General features: G+C 49.8%; 1 protein-coding gene across 1 annotated transcript; it reads right to left on the bottom strand.

Moving 5' to 3' along the window:
- Positions 1–4,979: 4,979 nt before the first annotated feature.
- LOC136382969 (butyrophilin subfamily 2 member A2-like) lies at positions 4,980–11,966 on the bottom strand. The gene is given in 9 exon segments (XM_066352381.1): positions 4,980–6,221; positions 6,224–6,301; positions 7,708–7,734; positions 7,832–7,852; positions 8,249–8,449; positions 9,623–9,904; positions 10,177–10,524; positions 11,140–11,280; positions 11,664–11,966. Coding segments are annotated over 8 exon segments (1,608 nt in total). The 5' UTR covers positions 11,225–11,280; positions 11,664–11,966; the 3' UTR covers positions 4,980–5,655.
- Between the last annotated feature and the right edge of the window lie 1,821 nt (positions 11,967–13,787).

The following is a 13,787-nucleotide window of genomic DNA, read 5'->3' as shown; positions in this document are numbered from 1 at the left end:
TGTGCAATATCTGTTCCCCACTTCTTATTCCTCATCAAACCCAGTTTGGGAGGGTGGAGGGTTCCTGCAGTGTGTCCATTCCCCTTGTTGATGGAGAGGCCGAGGACTAAGTGTGAGCCAGTGGTTTGTAGGTGGAAGTTGTTAGGTTGTGTTTGTCCAGAGCCTTCCAATACTTCCCACTGCTTCCTTTCTCTAGGGTAGAGCACCACCTCTGGAGCTGGAGCACAGCAAGCCGTCTTGTCACCAAGAGGCAACCTCAAGAATGGAAGCCACAGACTGACACAGCAGAGAATGAAGTCAGACAACGTGCAACACAGAGCAAATTTTACTTCTATCAGCACTCCCCAAATCTCTAACACAGCCCAAATATTATAACAATCTTGCTATTACTGTCTATATAGATATCATACTTTAGGTTGTATAGTTCCCAAGATTGTGGGACATCTTGGATTTCTGCTTATTATAAATAGTGCACTTTACATATCAGTTTTTCCCCACATCTTTGATAATTTCTGAATATACTTATTTTATTTGAAACTTTTAAAATTTTTATTGATTTTATAGGGAGAGAAAGAGAGTGAGAGAGAGAGAGATCAGAACAGATGCTCTGACCAGGGATCAAACCATAAACTTCTGCTCTTCAGGAAAACACTTTAACCCATTGAGCTATCTGGCCAGGCCTGTACTTTCTCACATATTATCAGGAATATAGCATTAGGTCAAGGTTCTTTCCTAAAACGCTGAACCCATCTCTCCATCAACAGGAAGGTCCTTCTCACCAAATCCCTGCTTGCATTGCAGGTGTTACTCCTTGTTATCACTGAGATGAGTGAAATGGATGGTGTTATTATCTCACGATGCATTTGTATGACAGTGAGCTGGTCACTCTCCATACTGACCATTGACTAGATTCTGGAAGTGAGTTCTCAGGCCAATGGTCCATTTTTTTCCTAGACAGACTATGGTGCTGTTTCTTATCAATCTCTGGGAACTTTGTATGAATTAAAAGTGTCAACTCTGTACTATATACATATGTCTGGTAAAATCTTTCATCACCAGTTTTTTCCTGGCCTTTTGTTTGGCACTATGATTAAGACCAAACAAAAGACTGACCCACCAGTGTGCAAGAGACTGACTTACCAAATGCAAATCTGACTGTGGCACTTTTCTCCTAAGAATCTCTGCATATTTCCTCTGTGACCCCAGAACAACTCCCGGCCCCTTAACCTTGCCAGGGAAATACTGTAGGATCTGACATTCTCCTTTGTCCTTTGTTTCTGCCCTTCTCTCAAGCAGCCCACACTTCTACCGGCAGAATTAGGGTGAAGATGCAGTCGTCTCTCAGGCCTGAACATGGTGGTGCTGTCTCCCCTCTCCCTAGGTGCAGCCTTTCCATGAATTGTGGGCGTGACCTGGAGACAGCTCTGTGTCGTGATTGTGGGCTTGTCTCTTTTGCACGAGGTTAACCCAAGCTAAGACAAAGGACTGGGTGGAGGACATCACGTATGCACTGTGTTCTCGGGCTTGCTGCTGAGCTCTGTGGTTCCCTGCTCTTCCCTGGGGCACACACTGTCGGCTCACTGGTAATAACCAGATATGACCCAATGTTACGTCCACATTGTGAGAATGACATCACTCCCCTATTTGCCAAGCCCGTGTTGAGTCTACGTGCACTGTGCTACACAGAGACTGTGTATGTGACGGGCAGGAGGAAAGTGAGGAGGCCTGGGGAAGGTGGGGGTGGGATGCAGAAGAGGGACCAGCGGGGAAGAAAGAGGTGAAATACTCCCTGGGGTCAGGTTGAGTGGACGCATCTGAGTCATATTCCTGGAAATGCTCATGAAATGGAGATTTCCGACAGTAAACAAGAGGGGAAGACAGGGAATTTAGAGACGCCAATGAAGAGGTTGGATTGAGCAGGGAGACTGAGAAGGATGCAGGGAGGGACCAGGGAGGTCTGAAGACTCTGAGTTCTCCCCACAAACTACCCACTTCAGCCTCTCCCTGTCACCTGGTGGGGAAGAGCCTCCAAGCAGGGCTACACTCACTCTCTGGAGGACAAGCTCTAGAAAACATGGGAATACAGAGTTGTGGAATTTTCAGGAGGCGGCCATGAATTCAATCACCTTGCTTCCTATTGTTACAGCTGTCACTCTTGTTCCCTTATCAGACCTGGTCTTAGTCTGAGTTCCCCCAAGAGCAGACCCTGAGACAGAGATGCAGGCAAGTGATTTATATAAGGCGTGGTCCCAGAAAACATGTGAAAGTAAAGAAATGAAACAGGGAGAACACAATAAAGTGTGTGATAAAACCTGGGTACATGTGGGCCCCTGGGGCTCAGTCTCTCTGGGGACTCTCTGAGAGACTGTGTGGAACTTGAAGCCACCATCTCAGAATTGTCACTGGGGGATGAGAACACAGAAGGACTCATCTACCATCCAGCTCCTCACTGGCCGAGGATCTTCTAGGATGAATATCTACAGGAAAGATAGAAGGACAGAAATAGAGGGAGAAGGGGGAGGAAGAAGGAGGATGAGAGGAGAGACTGAGAGGCAGTGACTGTGAGGCTCAGAAGGCATTTCTTTTTCTCCAGAGAAACGAGACACTATGCTGGGAATTGTCAATATCCTCAGAATTCCTCTTCTGCCTGCACACTCATGTCCACTCCCAGCCCCTGGGCCCCATAGCCCCTCCCTCATAGCCCGTCCTTCATAATCATCAGCAGTAGATTAGTGAGCCCTCATGTTACTTGGAGAAGGAGAAATAGGTTAATCAATTTTACATTCAAATTCAAGAGACCGGTCCATCCTCTAAGGAGAACTGGAAGCAGTTCTCACCGCCCCTCCTCTCTGTCCTCACCACTGAGATGCTGTCAGTGGTCTTCATTTCTGCGTCTCCTGAGGGGCAGGAGCTCAGAGTCCCAGAGAAGGGAAGAGCCACTGGGCCGACCGGCATACACCTGAACTTCTTCTATCCTGCAGGGAGAGGGAAGTTTTATGGTCTTCATTGTAGAACAATGGGGGAAATCCCAATTTCCCATGTCACAGACCCTCTTGACAAAAACAACTGGTGGAGAGACAGAGGGATCAGGGCAGCTAAATCCACAGAAGAGGGTACAGGTGGCAGAGGAGGGAGGTTAGAGAAGAGAGGCCAGTGGGTGCCCTGGGTGGCTGCTTAAGGTACCTGCTGGCTGAGTTGTGTCGTCATGAGCTTAGAAAGGAGCCTACATGTCACCAGGAAGCAGACTCCTCCTCCAAGGAAAGCAGTGGTGAGCCTACCTTTTGCCAAAATGTTGTTGCAAATTCTCAAGCTAATGCAAGTAAATAATTGCCACTAATTGTTTTTAAGAAATACCCCTAAGCCTGACCTGTGGTGGTGCAGTGGATGAAGCGTCGAACTGGAAATGCTGAGGTCGCCAGTTCGAAACCCTGGGCTTGCCTGGTCAAGGCACATATGGGAGTTGATGCTTCCAACTCCTCCCCCCTTCTCTGTCTCTCTCTCTCTGTCTCTCTCTCTCTCCTCTGTCTCTCTCTCTCCCTCTCTCTCTCTCCTCTCTAAAAATGAATAAATAAAATAAAAAAAATTAAAAGAAAAAAAAAAAGAAATACCCCTAAAAGAAGGCTATTCTTACTGAGTGAATTCTGACTCAGGTCAAATAGAGGCCAGTGTTGGAAGTGATGGCTTTTACGAAGCCACAAACAACACAAAGAATGACAATTTCCCAGAAATGGCTTTTTACTGAAAAGTGTCCTCTAATGCCAGAAAAACACAGTAGGAAATTCTATCGAAGTAAATCCCTTATGCGGAAATCTGAACCAGACATGATGTATCTGGACTTTACAATTTAAGACCCCTCTTGCTCTGTCTGATTCTCAAGACTCTGGTGCTGCAAGTGAAGCAAGCTCTGTAGCAAATCAGTGATGGGACAGTAACCACATGAGGTGATCTGACCACAAACTCCTAACTGGGCAGATCATAGTGGGAGTCATGATCCCACTATAAGTTTCTAGTAATAAGTTTCTTCACTTTAAATAAACCCTGTCCACCATCTTTGTGCATCGATGTCAACACACCTTTGAAATACCAGAAGTCATCCTTTTTTCAGCCCCTTCAGAGAGTATTCACCCCCAAGGAGCACAGGGTCTGGTTAACTCTCCTTCCTCCCACTTTCACAGACTCCTTACCCTCCCTCCCTCACTCCTAATGCAGGAAAGACTCTATCTGCAAAACTGTCATCCTGCAGAGCATGTGAGATCTTGCTCCAGGGCAATGCCCTCACTTAGGCTCAAATCAACTCTCAAAAAATTCTCTGTAGGTCCCCAAGTGCTTACACAGACAGATGTGAGAAGCCGGACTTCCGTTAAGCCAGACATAAGATTGGCAAAACAAAGTAACAATGCCACAGGTATCACCAGCATTTATTTTGTATTTCAAACAAGTAATTTGTCATGAAACATTTTATTTAGATCAGCCTATAACTTTCACTTAAATGTAGATTTATAAATATATCTTTAAAGACTTTTCAGTTCAAAATAGTAAATATTGATAGTTATACACAACATGAGCAAAAGATCTTTAAAATCCTCAAATTTAAGTATTGAAACTATTTTGGGCCTGACTAGGCCGTGGCACAGTGGATAGAGTGTAGAGCGTTGGACTGGGATGCTGAAGACCCAGATTCGAGACCATGAGGTCGGCAGCTTGAGTGCCGGCTCATCTGGTTTGAGCAAAGCTCATCAGCTTGGACCCAAGGTCGCTGGCTTGAGCAAGGGGTTACTCAGTCTGCTGTAGCCCCCCATCCCTGGTCAAGGCACATATGAGAAAGCAATCAATGAACAACTAAGGTGTCGCAATGAAAAACTGATGATTGATGCTTCTCATCTCTCTCCCTTTCTGTCTATCTGTCCCTATCTATCTCTTTCTCTGACTCTCTCTCTATAAAAAAAAACCCCAAAAAACAAAACAAAAAACCCCAACCATTCTGAGACTAAAGAATAGAAATTGCTGGCTTCCCCACTGAACTTGGACCTTGTAATCAACTTGGTCCAATGGTCACCTGTTCAGCCAGGATTATAAACCTCAGGCCACTTTCAATGACCGAGAATGTTTATTACAGAGATGCCTGAGCCAGCCCGACCCAGAGGTGTCCTCGTCTTTCATCCTCCCAGGCCTGGGGGCTTTACTCTGTGGGCTGGAAATCTGGGGGTGGCTGGGGATGGACCTTCAGGAGCTGGGACCACAGGCCATCATGTTGTGTCTTAACCACACCAACAGATTGGGCCTGTCCCAGATCTCTGGTCCCTCTTCCTCTGTCTCTGACCTCCAAGACTGGTTCCTAGTCCTCTTAGGTCTAGTGCATCCTGTTGTCCTCACCCTAAGTTCGCAGTGACTGATGTCAATTCAAGTCCTGTGTTGACTGTGTCACCCTGACTGTCACTGTCTCTGTCTTTCTTCTTGGTTGGGAGCCATGTAGAAGCTCTAGTTTCCTGAAACTGACCCTGCCCCATGGTGACGAGGAAATGAGTTACTAATGCTATAGTCTGATGAGGGGGATGGAGCTGGGGACTGAAGAGGGCGTCAAGGAGTCTCTGGAGGACGTTCTCCATTGTGACCAGAGGACAGGAGGGCTGTGTCCTCAGGGGACTCTGTGCTCTGCTAGTAGAGATGGCCGGGGCTTCCCTGCTTGTCTCTGAGATCAGGGAATTGGTCCTGGTGGCTGCGCTGGGTTCCTGCCCTGTGAAGGACCAGGCCACCCTCAGGCACTGTGACCCCCTGGGCCCCTGTGAATGCTGGGCAGATGAAGAGGGGGCTGTCATCAGACCCCAGCCTGAAGAAGGGCCTCAGGGGCCGAGAGAAGAGAGAACGGGGACACGTGTAGATGTGTGATCGGTCCCTCATGTTATAGAAGGAGACATCCCCAGATTCGTAGTCCAGGAACACAGCCACCCGGCAAAGGCGTTCCTTCAGGGGAATTATCTTCTCAGGAGAGGACAGGACCCGGTACTGGTTCCTAAACATCTCCAGGGTCCAGAAACCATTCTCCGGAACCAGCAGGGCCTCCCCTTTCCTCGCCACACTGTCTCTGCAGACCCCCACAGCCCACACCATCACGTTTTCCACCTCCACCTCCCAGTAGTGTCTCCCTGAGGAGAAGCTCTCTGCACCCAGGACACAAGGCCGGCAGTCGAATCTCTCTGGGTTGTCAGGCACGCTCTGCCCGCAGGGCCCCGCCTCACACTTCTTCTGTCCTCTGACAGGAAGAGCTCGGGATGGGCGGTGTCCGGGTCCAGGACCACGTCAGCTGCAGAGGGAGGTCAGCTTTAGGCCTGCGTCTCAGAGATGTCCTGAAAAGCAGGGCGACTTCCCCCATGGGGTGGGATGAAGGCCCCTTGATCCCAGATCCCAGACAGCTCACAACTGAGACATCTTGAGGCTGAATGATGGGAGCAGTGTCTCAGGTAGAGAATAACTGGACTCTAAGAAATGTGGAAGTTTAGCAATCGAGCAGAAACTAATGGCTCCCATTTTTCTTCCACATTCTCAGATTTGCCCTCTTTTCTTTTCAAAGCATATGATCTCCGGGAGCCATTTTGGTTGGAAAGTTTCCAACTTGGCTTCAATCACCAAAGAGACCCTGTGCCCTCCCAGATCCCAGTAAAGCAATCAAGGCCAACTTCCCCTACACTGACGCTCGGCACTAACAAGTCCCTTTGTTGGTCCTCTGCGATTTCCACCAGCGTAACCAAGTGACATCTGACTTAAATGACTAACAAGGGAACTCTTCAGAGAGTCAAAAATGAGGTCCGTGTTCCCCAGAATCCAACCCACGACCTGAGAGGTGCGTCTGGCAAAAAGTGGGGAACGATGTCCATCCAGCTTTGCTTTCACACCTGGGTCTGAAGTGACCTCTCTGGTATAGCAAGTGCTCCCGACCCTGACATGGTGAAGACATTCCCCACCCGCTGTCACTATTACTGAGCCAACCTCCATTTCCATTGTTACAATGATCTTCTCCTTCCCCACGCTGATATGCTCAACGGTGACAATTCTGAAGTTCACCTCAAGAGAATGGTCTATGCAGCACGTGACCTAGTCAAGCCTGGGTGTTCTGGTGCCTGTGACCAGGAGGTGATGAATCACACAATGAAAGGTGCCTCTCAGGGGAGGCAAGTAGACACTGTGGCTCCTGTTTGCTCAGTCCCTGCCCCTCACAGGCTGTACACAGCATCAGTGCTCTCCTGGGGCAAGAAGGCATTTCTGGTTTTATGTGTCCACCCCTGAGACTGGCTTGGGTAGGTCGCTGCCTCTCTCACCCATGGCTCCTCACTGTCCGGTTTGTACCTTCTGCCAGGGAGTGAGTAGTTAAGTCAGTATTGTCTCCTTTCACAATAACCCAGATCTAAAGAGAACCAACTATTGAAACATAACCTTCGGGGAGGTTCACTCTGTATGCTTGACCTCTGGTAGTCCTGGATGAGATTATGCTAAAAATGGGAGGGTGGGAAGGAAGTGAAATGTTGATCAAGAGCCACAGGAATGTTCTGCAGAAAGAGCAGGGATCCTGTGTCTGGTGGGATGCTGCTAGTGAACTGACCCCAGCCCCCCACCCCCAGGTCACCGTGTCCCCTTGCTCCACTCAGCTCATGTGTCCTGTGGCTTGTTAGTGGGGAGGAAGCTGGGGAGTGAGGGAAGGTCAGAGGTGCTCACCAGCATGTAAGAGTCCTCTTCTCCATCCTGCAAGGGGACAGGCAAGAGAGTGAGCTTCACGAGATAACAGTGACCAACAGAATACACACGGTGCACGGAGTAGTTCAAGAAATGCTAAACTTACGCAATTCTTCTTGAAGTTGTTCTGAAATAGAAATAGAAAAAATGAGTGTCCTCAATAGAAGAACTAGGAACTTGAGTCTGTATTAAACAAAGCCCTAGTCCTTTGTGTGAAGTCACCATTCCCTCCATCATGTCTAGAGAATAGTCCAGATACCAGAAATGATACAGGACCAGGTGAGTGGATATCATAAGTACTGATTTAAGTTTTTTGTTGTTTTTTTTTTTTTTTTTTTTGCTTTTCAACACTGTACTGCTCTCTGTAGCCAGGTGAGTGCATGCAGCATTTGAGGAGGGGTGAAGCCAGTGACCGGCATGGGGACACCAAGCTCTGGCTCTATCTCTTCCATCCTCTGTGTTCCAGACTCCACATGCCGGAGCGGTGTTCTTTAGATGCCAGCAAACTACCCTTTACTCTTACCTTTCATTAAACGTTCTTTCTTCAGTGCGTTACGTGCAATTTCTTTCTCTCTGTTTTCTAAATCTTTTCCTACCAACAACATTTCTTTGTCCTTGTGGAGTTTTCTGATGAGACAGATGCCCCTGACGATGACAAGGAGGAGGGCAGGCAGGGTGACAGCCAGGGCCACCATCCAGGGAGACGTGCTGGGAAAGAAGGATTCTGGAAGCAGGAACAGAAAACTTCCAGTTAGTTTTGTTTTTGTCGTTTGACAGAGCCCAGGACACAGACGAGCATAAGCACCTGGAGTCACCGTGGGAAAGACTGGGTGAATAAGAGCCAACTGCAGCCACCATCCTGGCGCGGCCACCTGCACTACTGCCTGACAACTGCCACGCCCTCCTCCCGGCTTCTGCCACATCCGGTGCTGTCCTTCCTCAGTACGGCTGCTTTGGGGCCATCATGGAATTTTTTTCCCCTGCAATGTTTCCTGTCTCAAGAAGACTAAAGGCCAAAGTCTACCCATGCCCTACACTGCCCCATGTGGTCTGGACACATTCCAGAACTGAATTCATTTCCTTCTACTCTCATACACTCAATCCATTCCATCCACAGAGACCTCGTGGGGTTCCTTGAAACTGCCAGACATGCTTCTGCCTTAGGCCCCTTGCATGTGCTATTTCTGCTGCCTGGCTAGCTCATTCCTCACTTGCCTAATTGCCAGTTTTTGTTGAATCCTTTCCTTACTATCCTGTTTATAATTACAACGCCCCATGCCCCTCCCCCTCCCTACACACTCCCCCGGTTAATTCTCTACAGAACTTAACACTATCTGATAGAACAGATTAAGCAACTGTTTTAATGCTTACTCTTTGCTGCTGTAGAATGTGAACCCCATGAGGGTAAGGATATTCATGCATTTTGTTCTCTGATCATACTTGGTTTCTAGAACAGTGACTTGAACATATGGGATCCTTGCTCATTATTTGTTGAATGAATTTAGGAATGTAGACTTTCTGCAGATGTCTCCTTGGAATATCCCACTGGGGAGGAGGGCGTCAATATAACACAGCGTCAGGGATAGACAGCTATGTGCCCATTCCACCCTGCAGGCTTTATGATTGTTCAAATGTGTAAAACTTGATGCAGGATCAGAACCACAACAAGGGAAATGCTAGCAGATTTATCCTCAGAGAAGACGGTTTCATTCTTACGATTGGAGACTGTCTGCTGTCCCCTTGTGGGAGGGGAGACGCCTCAGCTCGCTGTAGCTTGTGCTCTTCAGGCCCAGGACCCTCCCACGCCCAACCCAGTCCCCACTCCTCCCTCAAGCTCCCATCTGTCTGCTGAGCTTCCTGCCTGCAGGACGGGGTCCTCAGAGGCCAGGGAACTAACCTGGAATGAAGATCACAGAATTCTTCTCCTGGGCGAGCAGGGTGTTGTTGACGGAACAGGCTATGTTCCTCACAGAGCTGTCCCTGATGACCACGGCCATGGTGACCCTGAAGAGTCCGACTGTCTCCTGGGTGTAAGCCTCCTCCAGGGCGGGCATGACCTCACCATAGAGGTCCCTCCACACTGCGTGGGGCTCTGGGAACCACCCTACAGATGAGCACTCCAGCCGGACACCCCCATCCTGGTGGCCCTTCATTCCAATGAGGGGCTTGGAGCCCAGGCCTGGGGACAGATAAAAATGTCTAAAATGTCTAATTCTACAGCATGTTACTGGTGAAGGCCCTTAGAGAAGTCTATATAGTAGCGTGATAATAATCTGTAGGGATTGAACATTCTCCACTACTCAAGGTCCCCGCTGAGTTTAGTGAGCTTCTAAAGACTCGATATCCACTGGTCAGTGGACACTCATCCTTTGGTCTTCCAGCAGGAAGAAGCTGCCCTCTGGGTTACAGAGTATTTTAGGAAAAAGCCACCAAACAAGTGAAACAATGTACCTGCCACCATTAGGTGCACGACAGCCTCATCGTAGGACCTGCCTTGTTGGAAATAACAGCGGTAGCTGCCGTTGTCGTGGGCGGTGACATTGTGAATGACCAGGGCCACCCTCCCCTTGCTAATGTCTTTGCTCACGAAGGTTGTCCGCCCGCGGTACTGCTCCATCTGCTCCTCCGTCCTCTCGCGCCCGCCCTTGTACACCAGCATGGCCGGCGAGAACTGAGACCGGAACCACCGCACCTCCATGTCCACGGCACTTCTCTCAGGTGACAGGTGGCAGCTTAACACGGTGCTTTCTCCCACCAAGGCCCACGTGGGGTCAGCTGGCCCCACGACAGTAAACTGGGCTGTTCAACAAAGGGGCAGAATCAGTTGAGGTACCTACCAGCCTTCCAATATAGAAGGCAGGAAAGGAAGTGGCTATTCCAGGGGAGGAGCGAGGGGCGTCCTGGGCTGAGGATTCTGGGGCCCACAGCTGTGCTGGTTGGAGCACGAGATGGCCACTAAGTGTCTGCTGAGGCTGCCAGAGCTCGGTGAACAGAACAGAGAGGAGCCGCCCCCCCGACCCCCCCCCCCCCCCCCCCACACACACACCCTGTGCAGACAGAGGCTTTCTCCTGCTGACCAGGGCATCGCAGGCCTGGAGCACAGCAGGAGCTGGAGCTGTCCAACCTGGTAGCCACTAGCCAGTCCCAAATAAAACGTCTGTCAGTGTAAGATACTCATAAAGCATATGAATATTTGGACTAAAAAAACTGTTAAATGTGTCAATGGAACAGTTGACATTAATTACAAGTTTGAATGATAACAATGTATGTATTTTGGAGCTGTCTGCCTTTTATTGGGCTGTGTTGGTATAAACTCAGCGAACACGTGCAGAATGAAGGATGGGTGATCACCACCGCGGCGGGAAGTGTGGGCTTCCCTTTCTGTGTCCATAGGAGCCCGTGGCAGCGCCCTACCTGAGACCAGTGCGGACAAGCCCAGGAGCGCGAAGAACTGCCGGGGGTCAGGCGGGGAGACGTGCAGGGAAGCAGCCGGCTCCATAGCACGGAGGACGGTCACCCAGGGGAGGCCGGGACCACAGGCCTGGGGGCGCAGACCTGGAGAAATCACCAGGGAGACTGGCACCACCGTCCTGATCTAGGTAACGACCCTGTAACCCGTGTTGGTGACATCAGAGCCCCCACTTGTATCCTGGGCACCCCCCTTCCGCCTCTTCAGGTCCGGCGTCTCCGCACAGACGCGCTCATGAACATTCCAGGAATAAGTGAGCGTTCCCCAGTCGCCCTGCTCGGGTCGGGTCACTTCTGGAGACAGAGCTCAGTTTCTGCGGTCGTCACCCGACATCCTTCCACAACCTCCTCCTCCTCCAGGCAGCACCTGAGCGACCCCAGGAGGCCAGGCGTGGAGTCCTCCAGGAAACCCCTCTCCACGTGATCCGCCCCCCGCCCCACACGGAGCGCAGCGGCCCCCGCGGCCCCACCTGCCAGATTGCACTTCCGCGTCTTCTCTCCGCTGACGCTCTAAACGATGACTTTCCGGTTGTCCTTCTCTCTGAGCCGCCCGTGGGCACAGCCACAGCCGGAGGACAGAACGTCCCGACAGAGGAGAAGAAAACTACTCCTGTCCTCCCATCACAGGCTGTGTGCGACGGGGACCCGGGACCCGGTGTCCTTGTGACCAGAATCCCAAGATTTCCAGTGACCGTTCGGAGTCCGGGATTGGCTGGCGGCGGTCCCACCAGCCAATGGCATCGCCGAGTCTGCTCCTCACCAGTTGCTAGGTAGAATTCACAGACAGCATTAAAACAGGCACTTCTGCAGCAGCCTTTTGAGAGTATCTGGAATTTTTAGTTTCTCTTTCTATTTTCAGAGGCAATGTACGGTTTTTTTGTTTTTTGTTTTTGCTTGTTCCTCCCTCCCCACAGTCTTACAATTCCCTGCGTGTTATGGGTCGCTGTGTGTGTGTGTGTGTGTGAGTCTGTGTTAGTGGGGCGTTTACGCAGTGGGTGGCAGGCATGAGGTGCACATAAGCACACTCTCCCTAAAGCCTAATAATCGCTTTCAAGTTGCTGGGCTTGTGGGGATGGAGGAGACATGGGGGGCAAGGACCAGCTGGGGTGTAGAGACCAGAGACAGACAGCAGTTACCGCAGCTCTTATGGAGACCTTGTCTCTCAGAAACTACGGAGTCAGAGATGTGTGGTTACTGAGTGAGAGGAGAAAGGTATTTCTTTCCCTCAAGAGGTGGCACTCCAGTGCCCGCAGGATGATGGCAGGGAACAGAGGCTTCCTCTTCTTCCAGTAGATGGTCTCTTTGGATCCAGTACCGCTCCTCCCATAGATCCCAAATGGGATATTGCATGCATTTCTTCTAGAATAATCTTCCCAGAGCACATTTCTTAACTTTTCCAGCATGGGCCTAAATGCTTTCCCTGCAGGCCTCTCATTCCGTTCTGACTCAATTCAACACTGCAGTTGGCACAATAACAGTGTCCCCACCAGCAATTACTCCAGGACTGGGACTCTGTCCCCACGCCATTCCCTTCACCTGAATTATTCCCTCACACCTACTCCTGCAAGAACAGCTCCAGATGTTTCTAGACTGCAGAGCTCTCAGCTTCTCTTGACAGCCAGCAAGGAATGCCAACCTGGGTGCCACCACTGCAGGAAACTCGCTTCTGCCAATAATCAGAATGAGCAAGAAGCAGACTCTTCCCTGGATCCTCCAGAAAAGAATCCAGCCTGCAGATGCCTGGTTTCAGCCCAAGGAGAACCATGTTGGACTTCTGACCCACAAAATGTGAGGTAGTACATTTGTGCCGTATTAGGCCCTGAAATTTGTGGTTATTTAGCATAGAAGCAATAGAAAGCCAATATAATAAGATTTTGTGAAAATGTTGCAAGGTAAACTGTGAAACTGTGGTGAGTAAACTCCAGGGAGTATAAAATCTAGAAGCAGCTCAGTTGAAATGTGAAGATTATTAGCATAATTTATTTAACAAATGTAGCTTGACAACCACACACAGGGCAGAGGGCACGCAGACGTGAGCACTCATAGCGATGATGAGGAAGAGTGGCTTCTCCCCAGGACCCACCGGGTAAAAGGAACCTCCAGTAACATCAGTGAATGACCAGCAGTGGGACGTCCCTTCCCTGCAGATGGATCTAGAATGTGATGGACAGTTCATTGAAGCTCATCTAGCTTCCTTCTTCCAAATTCATATTTCACAGATGACCATTAGGTATGAAGTAGGGCGGTTGGTTCTGCTCTGTGATCACAGGTCACATTGTTGGTTAAGATGTTGGCCTCTGGTCTCTTCTCAGCCGTGTGTGATGTGGTCACTGTGAATTCATTCTCTGCAAGAAGTTGTCCTGCAGAGCCAGTCAGTGACCATGGCACTGGGAGTTGACCTTGAAGAATCCCAGTTGGGTATGACTTTCATAGTCACCTTCAGTGACCTTTACCCTTGGTGCCCTGGGAAGGGAATCTCAGGGCTGCATGCGACCCTGACCAAGAGGAACAGCAGGTGGCAGAGGAACAGACCAGAGGTAGAGAGAAGGGACAGAGGCTGACCCTCTCTCAGCAGCACGACTTTCTGTATGAAT

Source organism: Saccopteryx leptura, chromosome 11 (assembly GCF_036850995.1).
Source record: "Saccopteryx leptura isolate mSacLep1 chromosome 11, mSacLep1_pri_phased_curated, whole genome shotgun sequence".
NCBI lineage: Eukaryota > Metazoa > Chordata > Mammalia > Chiroptera > Emballonuridae > Saccopteryx > Saccopteryx leptura.
Note: the sequence above shows the minus strand (reverse complement) of the source record. Positions and strands in the feature narration are given on the sequence as shown.